General features: G+C 37.2%; 2 protein-coding genes across 7 annotated transcripts; both read left to right on the top strand.

Moving 5' to 3' along the window:
- Positions 1–4,868: 4,868 nt before the first annotated feature.
- LOC116195198 lies at positions 4,869–6,318 on the top strand. The gene is made up of 2 exons (XM_031524196.1): positions 4,869–5,317; positions 5,439–6,318. The coding sequence occupies exons 1-2, from the start codon at positions 4,901–4,903 to the stop codon at positions 5,565–5,567; spliced, it is 546 nt and encodes a 181-aa protein (XP_031380056.1). The 5' UTR covers positions 4,869–4,900; the 3' UTR covers positions 5,568–6,318.
- A 3,897-nt stretch (positions 6,319–10,215) lies between these two features.
- LOC116195197 (TMV resistance protein N-like) lies at positions 10,216–19,360 on the top strand. 6 transcript variants are annotated; one of them, XM_031524192.1, is made up of 7 exons: positions 10,216–10,373; positions 13,461–13,930; positions 14,075–15,188; positions 15,393–15,686; positions 15,805–18,325; positions 18,624–18,695; positions 18,961–19,360. In XM_031524192.1, the coding sequence occupies exons 1-5, from the start codon at positions 10,305–10,307 to the stop codon at positions 17,185–17,187; spliced, it is 3,330 nt and encodes a 1,109-aa protein (XP_031380052.1). In that variant the 5' UTR covers positions 10,216–10,304; the 3' UTR covers positions 17,188–18,325; positions 18,624–18,695; positions 18,961–19,360. The 6 variants fall into 6 exon arrangements, with proteins under 6 accessions (XP_031380052.1, XP_031380053.1, XP_031380051.1 ...); XM_031524193.1 differs by lacking the exon at positions 18,624–18,695; XM_031524191.1 differs by having other exon boundaries at positions 18,624–19,360.
- Positions 19,361–21,230: the final 1,870 nt, after the last annotated feature.

Genomic DNA, 21,230 nt, shown 5'->3' with positions numbered 1-21,230 from the left:
TGGAGAACTAAAATCACTGCAATTTTTGAACATCTCGGAGTGTAGAGCGCTCGAAAAGTTGTCAAATCTGTCAGAACTGCATAAGTTACAGCAGCTGGTAGTGGCCATACCTGAAAAAATAACGGAGATCCCAAGGACTAGGGGATTTGGATATATTTAGAATCTTTTAGGCATTTCTGAATGTAAAGTAGTTGATAACTTGCCGAATCTGTCGAAGCTCCGGAGACTTAAGAATTTTGGTGATGGGTGGGTGGAGAAATCTCGCAGACATTCCGAGGACTGGAGGAGCTGGAAGATCTCGAGATTCTGAATATTTCTCCCTGCAATGGAGAAATCTCGCAGACATTCATATGGAAGGATGTGGTAATCCTACTGAGATTGAAGGAGTCGAGGAGCTAACATCTCTGAGGTTTTTGAATATCTCAGGATGCAAGAAACTGGGCGACACATCGCATCTGCCAAACATACGAGTCACGCTCTGATTGGCAACAATTTTTCGGGAAAATGCTTATAAGAAAGATACTGATTAATTTGTTGAAGGTGTAAAAATCTGCCGAAAGAGGATGGCATCCATGCAGCAAACGGTATGTTTTCAAATTATCTAGAATTAGTCTGATCCATCTAAAGCTTTGTCCGAAATTGTTATTTGTAACCGATCTTAATATATTCATTCTATCATTTAATTTGATTACAATATCTTAATTGGTTTATGATAATATGATTATATAGAATTTACTTTTTCTGATCACTTTTAAGTTAACATTGAAACATAAAAATATTTATTAAATACTAGGCACTTACTACGTGCGCATATAAAAGTAGAACAATAATTAATCATTGTTGGTACACACTGAGTGTTAGGTAGGCGTGGTTCAAAGGAAAGGAAAGGGAGGACTAATGGAACTGTCCTGGAGATTAAAGGTGATTACATCCCCCTCAATTTCCCTTCTTCACTCTCGACCTTGAACAGTGATGTTGGCACGTACTAGTTCAGTAATTCTGAATGCAACCGTGACCAAACTATGTGCAAGTATTGTTCCTCTCTCCAAACGTCATTGTAAGTTATGGTTCTCGCAATCCAAGCTTGGAAAGTACATCGGGTTATGAAATTCAAACAAGACCAAAGGTCATGGTTCTATTCTGCGGCATTAGTTAGTTTCGAGGCACCAAGATAGATAATTTCTGGGTAGACATGCTTCAGTTTCTACCATATAGGAAGGGCTCAGATTCAGTTAGTATTAGCGTGAACTGATTCTCATGAATAATCATAAAAGTGAATCTAACCACTGAATGATGCACGGGGAAAGAATATGCAAAACAACGAGCTTGGCTTTACTTCAGCATATACGGTCGCGACTACAGGTAAGGTAGGAGCACCTGCTTCACTGTGCCTACCACTCCTTTCTTTTCAAGTGACTAGTTAGCCATAATACCGATTATCATCTATTGCTGAAAGATAAACCAAAAAGGTCCAAAAATCAAGCCTTTTTTATGCAAATGTCCTTCCGATATGTCTCTTGTGAAGAATCCTGAACCGAGAACTCCCGATCCAATCATCAAAGATTGCAGTTGCAGTTGGGCCCAGCATTTCGACAGATCGAAAACCGAGGAAAGCCACAGTGCTGATTGAGATAAGGCGGCCCCAGCCAATCATGATCTCCCCGGATTATGCGAGGAACACCTCGCATGAGACAAGATGGGTGCAAAAAAGTAGCCCTCTCGCAGAGGTCTACTAAGAGAGTCACTGCCAACCCATCCTTCCAAATTTCGAATACTTCACTGTTAGGATACGAACTTCTGCTACTATCCCCATAATTCGCTCCATCCTTCTTATCACAATTCGTCTGCATTAAGCCTATAGTCAGAGTAAACCTGGAATCATGTAGACAGATTGATTTCACTCAAATAGGCTGCATGTGTCGGGCATGTAGCTAATTCAGCTTCTTCATGTACTTGATTTTGATTGCTAGAATTCGGATTCGATTTATGGACTGAGTTACATGCCTACTCTTTGTTCGATTTATGAAGAATTTGACTGGTTTTGATGATAGGAAGTCGTGTGGGGAAAAAATAGCTGAGTTGCAGGATAGTTCTTGGATCGGATTAGGGAGGTTTTGCTTAATTTCGATTACTCACTGCTGCATTTAAGTATGTGGCTGAGCTGTGTGGTGATTCCTTGACCGGTTTAAGGAGATTTTGTTTGTCTACGACAATAGGAGACGTGCTTAGGATGTGAGATAAGTTAAATGGTCTTTTCGTACTCAATTTAGGATGGTTTTGATGGCTTAAGGCTAAGTTTGGGATGTGGCTGAGTTGTATCCGATTTTTCAAGCGATTTAAAGTACTTTAACATGATTTTTTTTTTGAATTTAAGTCGAGCTTACAATGTGGGCTGGATAGGATGAAGATTTTTGATCAATTCGAGTATGCTTAGCTTAGTTTGGTGATTTGGAGATGGGTTCATGTTGTGGACGAATTGCCTGGTAATTTTTGTTTGATTTGGGATGTTTGAACCCGATCTTGATGACTTGTATTGATGCCTGAATATGTGGCTGAATTGACTAGTAGAGGAAGGATGATATTTGCTTAGTCTCAGATTGAGTTTTGGGTGCTTGTTTAGTTGATTGATCCTCTGTTTGGTTGATTTCGATTTGGAGTATAGACTATAATAAATTATAGATACTTTTGGATGCCTGATTACTTATATTTGGGTCTCTATAAGATCGATCTAAATAACATTGCATGTTGTCCAGTCATGAGTGAGGCTTATAGAGGCTCGTTTCTGTCACCTTCATGGCATATGGTAAGTTGTCTTCGTTCCTATATGCTTTAAGGTCATTCTCCCCAGCTTTTCATGTCATTTTGGGTATTCCAGAGTTGAATTAAAGGACATTTGAATCAGGTCATAGTTGATTTGAGGATCTTGGAACTCACTTTTATTAAGTTTATCTTAAACTCGTTCCATTGTTCTCATATTTGTATTTGCCTCGATTCTTTTGTTTCTCTTTCTTTATTTTGCATGTCTCTTGAGCAAGAGGAGAAGAAATGAGGAGACAATAGTTGTATAATTTTGATGAAGAGTTGAGTTTATATATTTAGTTGTATTCTTCCTTATATGATTTGGGTTAGTTGGTTGAAGTAAGTGGGTTTTTCATCATTTAAGCACGGGTGTCTAATGAGTTTAGTGAAGCTAGAGTTTCTCTTGTTAGATTGAATTCGGTCTTGTCTTGAGCTGAAGGAATCTGATTAGAAGAATTTGATTGAGTTTTTGGAGTTCTGACAAAGGATTCGAATTTACATGCTGAATTTATACTTGACAATTTCTATTGATTCCGATTATTCGGGTGAAAGTTTGATCATGGGGTAGAGGAAGTTTTATTTTTAATGTTCTCATTAGTAGATTAATGGATGACTTGTTCATTAAAGTATTCCTTTGCTTTATGAAAAGTGGGAACAGTAGTTTGACAGAAATAACATGTATATTAATATATTATTTTGCATATTAAGAGATATTTTATGATTGTAATGGATAGGGATCGAGGAGACTGAATATTTGGATTTTAAAGGCACGAGCCAATGAACTATACTTTTCGGAATTGTCGGTAAGTACTTTATTCATTTATGAAATGATATATATATATATATATATACACGCACATATATTATATGAATACAAATTTTACGGAGTATTATTTAAGGAGATATTGTGATAATTTGAGAATAAAAATTCGATATGGATATATGAGGTGAGATGACATGGTTGCAATTGAGTATGCTTGTGTTATTATTGTTTATAGCTATGAGACCATTGATCCCGCAGTATATAAAGAGAGACGCCTAGGCCGCTAATCCGACGAAATAAAAAAAGTGACGCCTAGACTGTTGATCCCGCGGGATACAAAAAGGGACGCCTAGACCACTGATCCGACGGAATATAAAATAGACGTCTAGACTCCTACTGCCGAAGGATAATGGACAGCCTTCGCTTATGAGATATGATGATGATGATATGTGTATAAATTATTTGAGATGTGCTGGGTCATGGTACCATCACAACTCTGTTGCAAGGAAATGCAACTCTATGGCTATATTGATTGGTTGTGATGTATATTATTTGTCTGATCCGATTACTATAGATGTGATGATTGTTGATGTTGTCTGAAGATATTTTGTGAAAGCCATGTTGTTGCTAGAGTATAAATATTAAGTGGTGCTGAATTAATGGTTAAATTCGACTATTATTATATGGGTATAAAGATGATTGATTGTTTAAGAATCAATTTAGTAATTATTTGCGTATAATGTATATCATGATGTGTTAGGGAATTAAATGATAGACTTGGGTATGCTAATAGTATCTCTGTTCATTTAAAATTATATTTTTAGTTAATAATAGTTTATTTCACTTTGAAATTTTGTGTTCACTGGGATGCAGCTCACATCCTGCATATATTTTTTAGATGAGCTAGGAGCTAGACTAGCAGCACAAGAGATTTTTTTTTGGAAATCAGGGATCGGTTCGGAGAATTAGATAGAGACCTTAGTTATTTGATAAATATTCTTTTTGTATAGAATATATTTAAATATGTTACGACCTAAAACTTTTATTTAGTTGGTTTAGTGATGTGGTTGAGAAAAATTACTCTCTTTGAGAAGTACATATACAAATTAGATATTGCTGGATTTGTTATATATTTTTGGAGTTCTGGAAAGTAGGTTTTATAGGAATAATTTATGTGATAATGGATATCGATGAAACTTAGGGAAAACTTCGCCGAAATTTGGAGTCGTAACAGATACGTTGAGGATAAGTTATGATGGCTTGGATCGTGAGGAGCGGAAGATATTTCTCAATGTTGCATGTTTCTTCATTGGAAAAGATGCTAGAATTGCAATCCCCATGTGGGATGATCGGGTGTTTTCCCCATATGTTGGAATCGAGATCCTTCTCTCGAAGTCACTAATCAAAATCACAGGTTTGTCTAGCATAGAGCTATTAATTTCTTTTCCTTTCTTGGAGCAGGGGATGACAAAAGTTGAAGCCATCAGTCTAGAAGGATATCAGTTCCGCTCAGAAAATCTCTGCTTTAAGGATGATCAGTTTAAGAATCCACCGATCTTGAGGATCCTTCTGTTAGATAAAGCTAGTCTCAGTGGAAATTTTGAGGGCATTCTCCCGAACCTGCGGGGGCTGAGTTGGCACCTCTGCAACATCAGTCCTATGCTGCCGACCAATCTAAATCTGAAGAACCTAATTGTCCTTGATCTATCGAGGAGCATGGTCATTGAGGATTGGGCTGGCTGGAGGTTGATGAAGGTATCGACAGTTGTGTTTTGCCCGGTTCTGTTTCGGTCATGCGATTCAAACTGAATGATCATCTGATGAGAATATTATCTCTCTTTCTTCCCCATCTGTTAAATCATTTTCGTTCCTGCAGGTAGCCGCGAAGCTAAAAGTTCTTGATCTTACAGAATGCGCGCATCTAACAGGAACACCCGGTTTCTCAGCATTTCCAGCTTTAGAGGAGACTGATTCTTCGATCTTGTCGCAACTTGGTCTCGGTTGATCCATCAGTAGAGCAACTTTGCGCTCTAGTCTCTTTAGGCATAAGGGGCTGCACGAAACTCAAATATTTGCCTCAGCTGGGTGACGCACTGACTCAGCTGGGTCGGCCCAATTTGTGTAATTATTGGATATGGCCTCTCATGGATGTAAGAAGGCCCTTTCGAGTATTATTAGATGGGGCCGCGGTGCTGCCTATAAGAAAAAAAGGAAGGTTATTTATTCTACGAAACTTCCAAAAAGACGTGGATGGATGGATGGATCACTCTCTTTCTCTTTGGTATGTTCTAAATTCAATCAAAAGGGGCATAATAAATAAATAAATAAATAAAGTGATGTTTAATCTTAATCTTAATCTATTCCCACATGCACCGCATGTTGCTCTGCCTAATCATTGTGCACCAACACGAAACTCAGGCACCTGTCTGTCCCCGCTTGGCCCTCCGCTTTTCTGACAAACCGGAGAAAAGCAGAAACTCGGGAGGAAGAAAAGAAAAGCCTGTGCCCTTTTGCACCCATTTCATGCGATTCACCACTCTCTGCCCAAAATTTCCGCAAAGTCTAGAATTCAGAATTGGATCCACTCCCAATGATTGATCGAAGCTGTAGCTGTCCGCCATACACGAAGCTTCATTAGTTCTGCTAGACGGGAATTTAGGGGATTTTCTTGGCGGGGAAGGAATGCTCTGTTTCTCCGGTTGACTGTGCTTTGCTTTGTGCATTTATTGAGGTAATATAAATCCGAGATTCTGATATTAATCTTCGGAGGGCAAGTTTGGATATGGTGGAAAATCCAAAAGGGTCTGCGCTGATTTTGAATTTAGGAAGTAAATAGAGGATTTGAATAGTCGTCGGAGTCGGTATTCCAGAAAGATTATATTAATTAACGAGTAAATCCAATAATACATATTGTAGAGACCCATAGACAGTCAGGATGTACCGTCCCAAATTTTTCACGCGCTTATTCACATGCGCTTTCCCATTTTTCCTATCTTCACTGCATTTGTTTACTGAATGATCATTATAATTTTTATTTGATTATTTAATTATAAAGATAAGATTAAGAAATCAACTTTCCATGTGTCCTTTCTTCCCGAGGCTTACTCGCATAATTATGATGTTTCTCTAGTCCACGCGGGCCACTAGTTTTCCTCGACTGTCACCGCCTTCTTTAATGCTTCCTTTATGTGTTGTCTTCTCTATTCATCCTTCCATTCAGATTTCAAAATATAGAGAGAGGTCAAGAATGGCGAGGAACTGGGGTGATTTGAGTGAAAAAAAAAGGAAAAAAAATAGAAATCAATTGTTGTTCGATGTTTTAGGATTTGAGGGCTTATTATCAATGTGAATAAGCTATTCCTAACCTAGTATTTTTGTCGTGATTATAACCAGTTTATTATAATTGTATTGTCATGGGCCAGGTCAATGTTTCTAATTATGCATGTATTTTTCTACGATCGATTACGATATTCGTGAATGAGTTAGTGAGGTTTTAAGATGTGGACTGAGATTGATGAAAATTGATGAGATGTGGCGCACTGAACCAGTCGTAAGCCCAGCAATAGAGGATTACTTATAGCAGAGATTGCCAGTGTGAAGCTGCCACTGCGATTGGGAGCTGGGAAGAGGCACATTGATAATTTGAGTTCTGGAGGTCTCGACAATATTATTACGATATTATTGAATCCGTGTTATGATTCGACTAGTTTAGGTTGTGATTATTCACTTGGAGAAGTGAAATTGATAAAATGTGAAAAATTTGTATTTTTTTAGCGATTAATCATATGAATATGATTTGGTTTGCCAGTGGATGGACATTGCCCGGAACAGCACCGGGCTATTCAAAAACAAAGTTAGAGCTCGAAAGAGGCCACTTCAAAAGATTAATTACTTCTCCCTTGGCTACTAATACATTATCATAAAATATGAGTATTTCCCTTTCTTTTCTTTTCTTTTTTCCTTTCGTGTACATGAATTTATACCAGAATAAAAAAAAAGTAAAATAAAGAATTATAAATGGTCTCACTTATAAAGATTGAATCCCAATGTCTTGATTTCCAAGTTGGTGACTCATGTGACTTACTAGCTTCCTTCCTTAATAGGATCGTAGTCAAATTTAGCCAAGTAGAGCGATTCTCAATTACGTATACTAATATTTATTGGAAAGAGGAAGCACGTGTTTGTTTCAATTTAATAGTAAGTTTTGAAAATTAATTGTTGAATTTTTATGTGCTAACTGAAATAAGTGCTTACTTAATTAAGTCAATTTTTTTTTGGTGGGATAAATATTGAAATTAATAGTCAAGTTTATTTGCATTCAAATTATTGCATCAAAGTTAGGCTAGTGAGCTCAATCGGTACGTTTGGGATGCGGTTGTGAGCCCCACATTAGAGACGACCCGAGCTCTGATGTTATGAAACTCTTCTTTCTAATTTTCATCACGTAGATAGGCTTGCTCAGTTAAGCGGATTTAGTCATTGTTTCGTCTGTCACCCCCCTGTTTTTTAAAATGAATATAAGTTTGACTGGTCTACTTTGTCCATGGACAAAAGAGAATTGAACACGTCGAGTAAATTTTATAAATTTTCCACATATCAAGTTGCTTTCCAGAATTGTCGCGACCATATATGCTAAACTTGCCAAAATATACCATTTTTTTCAACAAAATAACTAGAGCATGATCCGCAGTACGGAGTAAAAAATAACTAGGGTTCAATCCCGTGTGTTACACGGATTTATTTTGTATTAATAATAATTGTCACAGTTTAATATATTAATTTACTTATTCGTATTATTATAATTATTGAAAATAAAAATTCTCAACGATCAATTTTCAATAGAATTGTATGAATGCTTTTAAATAGTTCAATTATAATTTTATAATCAACATTATTATTATTTCTTGTAAATTTATTTAATTTCTTTTGTAATTTTAGTTTGTATTATATATAATTACTTTATTTTATTTTTAAATTTATGAAATCTTTTTTCTAGATAAAAATTATTATTATTCTAAATAATATTATTTTTTCAATTTATAAAATAAAAAGGCAGTCAATTGTTGTTTTCCTTAAAAAGCACCACATGTTTTTATTTTCTTTAAAATTTCTTTCTTACATGTATTAAGATCCCCCTTGTCACTGATGGTGCATTACCATTTTTATACTTTCGCATGACGAGTTTTACCATATATTTTCGCATGATCTCACTTCTCCTCCAATCATGAATAACAGTAGCAAAACTATCATCAATCCAATTTGATGTAAATATATATGTCACGTATACTATAGTGCACCCTTCGGACTTAACTACTGCTGACCATGGGGAGCACATTCTTTCTGGGATTTGGCCCATTGATTCTTATAACTGTGGCATTCTTCTCTATCCTCTTACCTTTGTAAGTTGCCTTACTCAATTGCTTTTCCAGTTCTTCGCTTATCAAATTTGCTTCATTCCATGACCGTTTGGGGGTAAATGATCGTGACATAGAGTTTGCTACATATTTAATGCGTCTCTACATCGTTTCCAAGGGAGCTGAGTAGTTCATAACCCATCAAGAAAGTAATATGATATTACTTGTTTGACGTGGCATGTTATATGATATTGTTTTACTAATAATTTCGTTGTTGTGCTTGTCATATGTTCTGTCTTTTGTTTTGCAGTACGTTGGACCGACGTTCATCCACGATGCAAGTCGGATGTAAATTTTGCCCCTGCAGTACATCGACCAACTGTTGGAAGATGAAACGATATCCCAAATGGTCCCTCGTGTCAAGTGAAAAGGGACGCATCTTGCAGATCTCTGGTGCCTATTCGATGCTCTCGTTTATTCTCACCCGCAACCTCTTTGTAAATCCTCCATATCAAGAAAGAAGAACCTCTTGCATAAAGAAATTTACCCCCTGATGGTTGTTACAGTACTGCAATGCTCTCTAGCCGTTGGAAATTTTTTATTTCCGGCAATGTTTAGCAAGATGATATAGTTATTAATGACTCGATTCAATGCTCAATGGCTAAAATCCCCGAGAAGCATCAAAAGATGGTATAGCGCACTGACGCACTTCTCTCCCGTTGATTAAGAAGTTCCATGATCGATATCCAATGGAACTATTCGTACTCCTTTATTAGATATTTATGATTTCTATTTCAATGCACTAGGCCCATAGGCCTCTTTTATAATTGAAAAAATCCCGAGAAGCTGCGTCTACACTCCTGGGGCTTTTCTTTGAAGTGTTTCGACGATCAACTGTGATTGTTACAGGTCAGATCAGCAAATTGTAAGTACCTCAATGACACTAGCCTATTGTCGGGAAATTAAATCCGAAGACAGACCCCCCTCAAGAAACATATACGTCTTCCATAAATCTTTTTCATTCTGCAAAAACTTGCTTTATGTTGCAAATGTTTCATGCGGACCCAGCCGGGGGGTACTTCTAGAATCACGCCAAACTTTCGGTGGCTAAAACTGGACGGGCAGTTCCCTACCTAATCCCTTGTTGTCCTATTAATTTTTGTCATAGTTGTTTTTTTATTCACTTAATTTTATTGACTAATGCCTGGTCCTTTTTACTTTTTGAGCCCCGTGCGTTTTACTTTTTTCGGGCCACGTGCCTTCTCAAATTATACCGAATTGCTGTCTTAGCTTGCGTCCATTAAGAGTCATATATGGGCAGGCAAAGGGAAGTAACCCTTGATGCTATAGCTATAGCAGCTTGAGAGGCGAAGGGAAGTAAGCCGCTAATGGCTTCAGTTATGCTTCGTGGGCTAGATCTGCTTGTTCTTTTGGCAGTCGCACTTATCCTGGTTTTGGTAAGTAGGCGTATCTTAAAGAAGTGACGAACAGAGCAAGATTCATAGTACGATGCGAATCCATGTATGTATATGTATATCTGGTCATCTATTCTGATATAGTGTGTTTTGTTTTCAATCTTATGCTGCATACACTGTGATTCTTGCTATCTTACTGCTTGTCTTCTGTCACCGTTTGGTTGTCGACACTGGAGATTAATTCTTATATTTTCAAGTATCAGAACTTGTTTGATTCTTCAAAAAACGCCCCGATCCATAACCAAACTTTTTAGTAGCACCTATGTGGCTCGTTCCAGGCACCCTGGCCGCACACGAGGTCGTGGGATTAACCCACAAGCCATGACAGATCTGGCTGTGGCCTGGGGGTCAAGCTGGCTAGGTCCCAGCTACTTGGACCCTAGAGGAAATTGCCGTAGAGGTCACTCCCCCCCAATGGCCTCGTCTGCGGTCACATATAGGTCAGTAGGGTGTTCGATCCGAAGACTAGTTAGCCGGATATAGGTATGACCACTCCTGTGGAATCTTCCATGAAAAGGAGTTTTCAAATTTTATTTTTTTAAAAATATTTTAAAACAATTCAAATATAAATGTGTGGGACAAGTTATTATTTTCTCAATTTTTGAGTTTTTTTTCTAGAAAAAGGAGCTTTTAAATTAAATTTAACTTTTTTAAAACATATCAATACAGATTCATGGGGGCCATCATTATTTTTTCGATTTTGGGCTTTTCTCTAGGAAACAAATTTTTAGTTTTTTATAACACATTGATATAGATTTGTGGTGCTGGTAATTTTTCCTATTCTTTTCAAAATAAAAATTTTAATATAGCTAGCCTTAAAACGGCCAGATTGCTTAATTTTTTTTCAATTTTTTGAGCTTTTTTATAAATAATTTTTATATTTCTTAGCATGTATAAAATTTGTGGGATCGATCATTATTTTCTCTACTTTTTGAGCTTTCTTAAAAAAGAACATTTTAATTTTTAATTTTTAAAAATATATAAATTAGATTTGTGGATGGTTGTTACTCTATCAGGTTTTTAAGTTTTTCTAGAAAATGAAATTTCTAATTTTAATTTTTTTTAATTCTTTGAATCATATTAATATAGATTCGTGGGATGGACATCATATTTTGAGATTTTTTAGGAAACAAATTCTTTTGAATTTGCAAAACAAATAGATATAGATTTATTGGAGTGATCTCTAGTTTCTCTATTTTTTGAACTTTTTAAAAGTAAAAATATTTTATGAAAAGATCCAAGTAAAACAAATGAGGTAAGATGATATTTACTTTTCCAAAATTAAATTATACCAGATTTTCATAAATACATGATGTGTTATATATTTGCTTTCCAAAAAGCAAATCATGCCATAATATATATATATATATATAGATGTGATATATTATTTTTATAATATTTCGTATGGCACATTACAATTAGTGAAAATACCAAAAATAAATTGTAATTAATCTGATATTACTACCTTTAAATGCGTGTTCCTTCAATTTTTTGCACACATGGAAGTTTATTTTAGTATGTCTACCATTAGATGTGAAGATGAGTTTTTCAATTTTTACTTTTTTTTCACACATAAACTTTGTAGAATTTTTAAATTCTCTAATTTTATGTTGGATCACGCTCTATCCGGTGAACTACACTGGTTCCAAGACTAGTACAACATAAAATGGAGCCCGGCCTTAGAATACTAGGTTACTGAATAGATTTTTCTCAGTTTTTGAGATTTTTACAGAAAATTTTAATTTTAAAAAATTATAAATAAATTTGTTCATCAGTCATTATTCTCTCGATTTTTTCAGCTTTCCTTAAAAATGAATGTTTTATTTTTATATTTTAAATGCTTAAAAATACTATAATAAATTTGATAGACCATTTGTTCTTTTCTCGATTTTTTGGCTTTTCTCAAAAACAAAGATTTTAATTTTTAATTTTTTAAAGCATATAAATATAGATTTGTGAGATTGGTTGTTATTTTTTAGTTTTCTAAGCTTTTTTATATGTAATTTTTTTAATTTTCATAAAATATATATTTTTGTGGTATTAGTTATTTTCTCAATTTTTAAAATTTTAAAAGTAAAAATATTTCGTGTAGATTGTCTCTGAATGCTCGGATTGACGAATGAAATTTTCACAATTTCTTGAGATTTTTCTAAAATCAAATGTTTTAATTTTTAAACTTTTTAATTATATAAATATAGATTTATGAGAATGATTGTTATTTTCTCAGTTTTTTAAGTTTATTCTAGAAAAATAATTTTAAAAGTTTTAGGAATATTAGTGTAGATTTGTAGGACTGGCGGTAAAAATCTTGGTTTTTAAGCTTTTCTTTTTTAAATGGACATTTAGTTTTTCAAAACTTATAGATATAGATTTATAAGAAATGTCATTATTTTCTGATTTTTTGAACTTTTTCTTAAAATAAATATATTTTATAATAAGATCTTAATAAACAAATCATGTACGATGATATTTGCTTCTCAAAAAATAATTCTGATATTATTTTTCATATATATATTGTGTTATATATTTGTATTCTAGAAAAAACAAATCCAGGCTGGGAGAGCTTTTATCTAACCCGGCTCGATTGTATTAGTCGGTACTCAATTGGACTTCCAGGTTCACACTGAGAAAAAGCAAATCAAATCCTAGTTTTATAGATAGAGATAGATAGGATGCATTATTTATAATATTATATTTCGTATGATATGTTATTAATAGCAGGAGTACTACATGCCCGATCAAATTCCAAAAAAAATATTACTACCGTAAGTTCTTCAATTTTACTCACACTAGAGTTTATTTTGGTGTCTCTTCCATTGAATGTGAAGCCGAACTCTTCAATTTTTTGCTTTTTTTTAACGCGTAAGTTTCTATAAAATTTTTTGTGTTCTCCAACTTTATGTAGAATCACGTTCTCATATGATATCTCCTCCGAACCTTGAAAGCCGCGTAAAACAGGAGAAGGTAAATGCATCGGAACGGCCATTCAGTGGATTAGTACTCATATATATCACCATAAGCCCCGGGAGGCGGCATGGAATATCTACTAATTCATCACACACTTTTCAGGTCAATACTGAAGCTGGACATGAGTATGAAGTGTTTTTGAGCTTCAGGGGGCCGGACAGTCGGGAAGAGTTCACTGACAACTTATATCATCGTCTGAAAGATGCAGGAGTACAAACCTTCAGGGATGATGAAGAGCTCCGTGTCGGAGAAGAGATCGGGCCTGAGCTCATGAGGGCAATCAAGCAGTCAAAAATCTCCATACCCATCTTCTCAAAGGGCTACGCTTCGAGTAAGTGGTGTCTCAAGGAGGTGGCGGAGATGGTGAAGCACAAGGATGAGACGAAGCACATGATCCTGCCCATTTTCTTAGACGTTACGCCAAATGAAGTTCAGCACCAAACTGGGAGTTATACTGAAGCCTTTGCCCGGCAAGAGGAAAAGTACAACTTCAAGACTGTTCAGGAGTGGAGGGATGCTCTCCAAAAGGTTGTGAAACTGAAAGGGTTGGAACTCAAGAAAGAGGCAAATGGGTAACACCCTTCTCTTGTTTTAATTTCACCTCTGTTTTTCTAATTAGTTTTACAGCTGTCATAGATTAAAATAGTTTATGAGATTTCTGCTTTTAAATGAATTTGTATACTAACTTTGGTTCACGAATTAATCATACCTTTCAGGAGACATGGAGAATTCATTAAAAAGGTGCTTGCAAGGGTTCTCATCAGTTTGAAGAAGGCTTATCTGGATGTCAATGACATCTTGGTTGGAATCGATCACCATGTCGAAGCTATCAAGATGACATTGCTGGAGGTTGATGAAACAGGTGTTCAAATTGTTGGAATATGGGGCATGGGCGGAATTGGGAAAACAACTCTTGCAAAAGTTGTCTACAACCAACTGTTGGATCAATTTGAATCTTCTTGCTTCCTTAATGACATTCGAGAAACATCCTCACAACATAAAGGTCTTGAGTACTTGCAAAGCAAGCTAGTCGCTGACATCTTAAATTGTGAGCGCGACGATTTTGCGAATACGGATGAAGGAACCAAGCAACTCAAGTACAGGCTCCGTCACAAGAAAGCGATCATTCTTTTGGATGACGTCGATCGAGTCGACCAACTCAAGGCTCTAGCTGGGGATCTTGCTTGGTTTGGTCCAGGAAGCAGGATCATTATTACAACCCGAGAAAAGAAAGTTCTAGATCTATTTCAAGTAAGTGATATTTATGAACTCACGCTACTGAGTGCAGATCAAGCTTTTGAACTCTTCTGCAGGCATGCATTTATAAAAGGCTTGCCGACACCTGACTTATATGGCTTGTCCTGGGATATCGTGAGGACAACCGGAAGGCTCCCTCTGGCTCTTGAGGTAATAGGCTCTTCTTTATCTACAAGCAGTGGGCGCAAAGAGATATGGCAAGGTACACTCAAGCAGTTGAAGAAGAAGCCCCATATGATGGTCCGAGATACGTTGAGGATAAGTTATGATGGCTTGGATCATGAGCAGCAGGAGATATTTCTCGATATTGCATGTTTCTTCATTGGAACAGATGCTAGAATAGTAAAGCCCATGTGGGATGATCGTGATTTTTTCCCAGAAGTTGAAATTGAGATCCTTCTCTTGAAGTCACTGATAAGAATCACAGGTGATGGTAAGCTATGGATGCACGACCAACTCAGAGACCTTGGCAGGGAAATTGTGGAACAGGAAAACTACAAAGAGCCGTGGTTGCGTAGTAGATTGTGGCACAGTGAAGTGGCGATGCGTGTATTAGAGAGACAGCCATGGGAGGTAACTAAAGGCTCACGAGCATTAGACCTGCTTAATAAATTTTCCGCCTATAATATATGTATATAGGTGTCTGCGTGTGTTTGTACTTTTATCCATTTATCCAAGTTAAGAACTTTGTTATTGCTAAATATCTTCTTTGGCACAAGAATATGGAATCATCTAGATAGTATAGCGCACCTAATTTCATTTCTTTTCTTGGAGCAGGGGAAGACAAAAGTTGAGGCCATCAGTCTAGAAGGTTATCAGTTCCGCTTGGAAGATCACTGCATTGAGGATGATCAGTTCATGCATCTAACAAATTTGAGGATCCTTCAGCTAGAAAAGGCAAGTCTTTGTGGAAATTTCGAGCGTCTTCTACCGGATCTGCAGTGGCTAAGCTGGCGATTCTGCAACTCCAATCCTACGCCGCCAACCAATTTAGATCTGAAGAACCTAATTGTTTTGGACCTGTCAAGGAGCATGGTCAGTGAGGATTGGGCTGGCTGGAGCTTGATGAAGGTATCAACAGTTCCTTTAAGTCCATCCATTTTTATCTTGTGATTCAAGCTGAATGTTTATTCGATGAGAATATTCTCTCTCTCCCTTCCCCTTGTTAAAATCCTTTTCATTCCTGCAGGTGGCCAGGAAGCTAAAAGTTCTTGATCTTAAAGGTTGCCTGCAACTAAGAAAAACTCCTGATTTCTCAGCATTTCCAGCTTTGGAGAGACTGATTCTTAGATCATGTCACAACTTGGCCAGCATAGATCCATCTATAGAGAAACTCAGTGCTCTCGTCTCTTTAGACATAAGGAACTGCACGAACCTCAAGGATTTGCCTCGGTTGGGTTCTATGGAAGCACTGACTGAGCTTCTAGTTGATGGAACCTCTATACGGGAACTACATGTATTGAGAGATACGGACAAGCTTGGAAATCTGGAAACCCTCAGCGCCAACAACTGCAAATTGCTTGCTCAAATTCCAGACTCATTAAAATGCTTAAAGAAACTGAAGCTGCTCTCGTTGGACAACTGCCAGTCACTTGGAGCCCTTCCAGACTCCATTGGGCAGCTGACCTCATTGGTTGAGCTGAGCTTGTCAGGCACACAAATCAGGAGATTGCCCGACTCCATAGGCAATTTAACTCTCTTGACTGTGCTCAAGATTGATCATAGTCGTATGACTTGCTTGCCCAGCACTCTTGCAAATTTGGAGAATCTACAAGTGCTAAATGCCAGTGGTTGTGTAGACTTGGAGGGAGAAATTCCAATTAACATTGGAAGCAAATCCTCTATGAGGATCTTACGGTTAGCTGATACAAAGATTAGCAGCCTTCCGACAAGTATTATTTGCCTCCACCAACTCAAGATTCTTGATTTAGGAGGGTGCCAGAGGCTCGAGGCTCTGCCTAATCTGCCCTCTAGCTTAATCAGTCTAAGGCTCGGTGGTGAGTCGATCCGGATTTTTCCGAATCTAGAGAACCTGATCAACTTGAAGGAATTGATATTCCTGGGGTGCCGCCAGCTTGTGGAAGTGCCTCCGGGTATCTGGAATCTATCCAAGTTGGAGAAGTTGGAATTATCCAATACGGGCATAACCACCTTGCCAGAACAGGTTGGCACTCTACCTCATCTCAGAGAGCTCCGCATTCGGAAGTGTTTGAAACTAAAATGCCTCCTGAAGCTTCCACCAAGCTCGTATGAGCTGGAGATTTCGTTCTGTTCTTCACTCACGAGGTTGCCAAATCCTTCAAACTTGAACAACTTGTTTCTGTTACGTATGTACAAAAGCAGCAAGATAACGGTGATTCCAGGCCTGCGGGGTTTAACATCTCTCAAAAGATTGGATACATCATTATGCCCGATAACTCGCCTTGATGGTCTTGAAAGGCTAGACTTTTTAAGTTATTTACATATTGAATTGAGCCAAATGGAAAAGCTTCCTTACTTGTCGAAATGGAGGAGGTTGTCTGGGATGAATGCTTCCTACCGTAGAAAGCTTCGACCTCGACCGGTTGCATGACTTGAGAAATCTCTACTTGATCAGTTGCAATTCAATGGAAAAGTTACCAAAATTTTCAAAGTTGAAATTGTTGAAAAATTATTGTATTTGGACAGCTGCATGAAGCTAAGTCAAGTTGAAGGGCTTGGAGAATTGCAATCAATGGAGGTTCTGGACGTTTCGGAGTGCAGAGCACTTGAAAAGTTACCGCTTCTATCAAAATTGCGTAACTTACAAAGCTGGCAATGAGCGGCTGAGAAAAAATAACTGAGATTCCAAGACCTGGGCATTTGGAATCCGTAGAATTCTTAGACATTTCTTGATGTAAAGCAGTTGAGAAGTCTGTCGAAAGAGGATTGCACTCGTGCCGCAAACCAGAAACCTGATTAAGAAATTCTCTTCCAATCTGTAAGTTTGATACATTGGTTCATTAGCATCTCTTATGGTTCCATTCTGTGAGGACTTGTAGCTGTAATATCTTGCCAAAAGTGGAAAGCTTCACCTACAGAAGGCGGCAAATTCTGCTAATACAGAATTTATGTGGTCCAAAGGAAAGGGAAAGGACTCATGGAAGTGTCAGGAAAGATCATTTGGGGTTGGGGAAGTCATAGAGGTTACCATATCTCGTTTTTGCATGTCCTTCCCATCTCCAAAATCGCTGAGAAAACTTCTGCTTCTAGAAATCATCATGTGATAACAAGTAACCGAACTCTGTTCATGAGAGCCACTAAGGTCACTTACATCAAACAGCTCCAGCTCAGTTGGAAGTCGCATGAGACAAGATGGGAACGAAAAAGTAGCCCTCTCGCAGAGGTCTACTAAGAGAGGCAATGCCAACCCATCCTTTACAACCTTCCAAAATTCGAAACTGTTGATATGAACTTCTGCTACTATCTCCATTAGCTCCATCCTTCTTATCACAATTCGTCCGCATTAAGCCAATTGTCTGGACTCATCCAGACTGATCTTATACAGCCCCGACATCCCCCTGGCTAGAGACCCATAGACAGTCAGGTAATGGCCAATACCCTGAATCTTCAGTTTCAAACTCGCAACCTCATTCCACCCATCAGCAACAAGCTCAGGCAGAGTATACGTCAATGAGATGGAAAAACCTGCAGAGGGCCTCTGATCGGGGAGGTGGTTAGCTGCCTTGAAGGTAGATGATCTTGTCTTATACTGAAACCAAGATCTAGATATTATACCATGGAAATATATTGCTCTGTATCCATGTTGATGCATAAAATATGATGTCTAATTTTTATTATCTATATTGCTCATAAGCACGATAAGGACGATACACTTTCATTTGTGGAGTACGGTGAGTCATAAAACATTCTTACATTCCTCCTCTCTCTTGTATGCTCTACTGCCCTCATATTTACAATTTGATGTAAATATATATGTTACGTTTATACTATAGTGCAACCTTCGGACTTAACTACTGCTGACAATAGGGAGCACATTCTTTCTGGGATTTGGCCCAGTGATTCTTATAACCGTGGCATTCTTCTCTATTCTCTTGCCTTGTAAGTTGACTTTCTCAATTGCTTTTCCAGTTCTTCGCTTATCAAGTTTGCTTCATTCCATGACCGTTTGGGGGGAAATGATCGTGACATAGAGTTTAGTTCATATTTAATGTGTCTCTACATAGTTTGCGAGGGAACTGAGTTGTTCATAACCCATCAAGAAAGCTATATGACATTACTTGTTTGACGTGGCACTTTATATGATATTGTTTTAATAATAATTTATTTGCTGTGCTTGTCATATGTTCTGTCTTTTGTTTTGCAGTACTTTGGACCAACGTTTGTCCACGATGCTAGTCGGATGCAAATATTGCCCCCACAGCACATCGACCAACTGTTGGAAGATGAACGATATCCCAAATGGTCCCTCATGTCAACTGAAAAGGGACGCATATGTTTCCAGTTGCTCCCCCTGGCTTGCAGATCTCTGGCGCCCATTCGATGCTCTCGTTTATTCTCTCACCAGCAGCCTCTTTGTAAATCCTCCATATCAAGAAAGAAGAACCTCTTGCATAAGGAAATTTACACCCTGATGGTTGTTACAATACTGCAATGCTCTCTAGCTGTTGGAAATTTTTGATTTCCGGTAATGTTTAGCAAGATGATGTAGTTATTAATGACTCGATTCTATGCTCAATGGCTAAAATCCTGAGAAGCTGCGTCTACACTCCCGGGACTTTTCTTTGAAGTGTTTTAACGATCGACTGTGATCGTTACATGTCAGATCAGCAAATTGTATGTACCTCAATGACAGTAGCCTATTGTTGGGAAATTAAACCCGAAGACAGACCATCCTCAAGAAACATATACGTCTTCCATAAATCTTTTTGATTATACAAAAACTTGCTTTATGTTGCAATTGTTTCATGCGGACCCAGCAGGGGGGTACTTTTACAAACAGGACAGGCAATTCTGTGCTGTTAAGTCATATGCATGTCACGACCCGAAATTTTAATAAAGTTTTTCTTAAATTTCCTCGATATCCATTATCACATAAACTATTCATATATAAGCATGATTTCTATAAACTCTCAAATATATATAACCAATCCAGCAAGCTCTAATATCTATATACATCTCAAGAGAGTACTCTTCTCACTAACATCCATAAACTAACTAAATAAAAGTTTTAAGTCGTAAACATATTTATAGTATATGAACTTACTACTTATACTACGAGGTGTCTAGCTACAAAATCCTTCACGGTGATCCTCGATGTCCAAAACGATTCTCACATGCTGCTAGTCTTGCTCCTAGCTAATCTAAAAAATATATGCAGAGGATGGACTGCATTTCAGTAAGTATTAAATTTTACAGTAAAATGAAGTATCAAACTTGTTTATGCATTCAAATCAGCAATTACAGTCATACCACTTACTTCAAAATTACTAGTAATATATACATATATATACCTACTTTCCAGCCTTGAGCCTTTCTCTTACCAACCAATTTAATATTACACAAGTCAAGCAATATTCTTAAGCAACAAATAATAGCCATAGGGTCGCAATCCTCGCGACAGAGTTTTGACAGTACCGTGACCCGAACTCATATCCACAAATTCCTCATTTTATTTCTAATAAGCGGGGCTGTCCATTATCATCCGGCAGTAGGAGTCTAGATGTCCATTTTATATTCCGTCGGATCAGCGGTCTGAGCGTCCTATTTATATACTGCCGGATCAGCGGTCCCATGGCTATAACAATAATATCGCCACATCGCAATTAACCGAATTCATTTATAATAATTCCTCAAAATCCTCATACTATCTTCATTCAACTTATCTCATTCAAACAAACATTGATAAAATTAATTTAAGATTTAATTTCATTCCATAGTGGAATAAAAATATGAACGAAATTTCAGATTAGTTATTTTATAAGATCTAATAGGAAATAAAACCAACATTGATAACTATGAGCATATGACAAGCTTGTCTAATGGCTTTACGAACCCATCTCATGCGTTAAGCAAGTGTATATCTTACAATTCACCCAAAAGATAATTGAAGTGGTTCGATGAAAAATAAATCGAATATAGGCTACTCAAACAGTACGAATAAATCTAGAACTTAAACACTAGAAAAGTCAGTTCCATTAATTCCATCTCACAATTAAACCAAGCACATAAGGGCAGCGACTTCAATGGAAAATTAATTCTTTGTACAACAACGAAATCATCAAGACTAGAGTAATCATTAAGTATATTTCAGCACCATCAATTTGTCCTAGCTTAGTTTACTAAACATTTGATTGTGCTAGTCTAAGCTATTCCATCAATTTCTCTAATTTAATCATCCAACTAACCCATTGCTTCTTATTCCATAGCAAAAGACATAATCAAATAAATGGAGCTCAATCAAGAAGAATCAATAACATACCTAACAATTGCAATATAAACTCATCCCCTCAAATGGCTTCCTACTTCCGGCCCACTACACTCTCCACCAGCCCTGTTCTATTCACCCCCTTCATCAAGTCTCATTCTCTTCTGCGCCCCTCATCCGTGAGCTCCATCTCGAGCTCTCGAACTCTC

Source organism: Punica granatum, chromosome 2 (assembly GCF_007655135.1).
Source record: "Punica granatum isolate Tunisia-2019 chromosome 2, ASM765513v2, whole genome shotgun sequence".
Taxonomy (NCBI): Eukaryota; Viridiplantae; Streptophyta; class Magnoliopsida; order Myrtales; family Lythraceae; genus Punica; species Punica granatum.
This window is presented reverse-complemented; position numbering and strand designations above follow the sequence as displayed.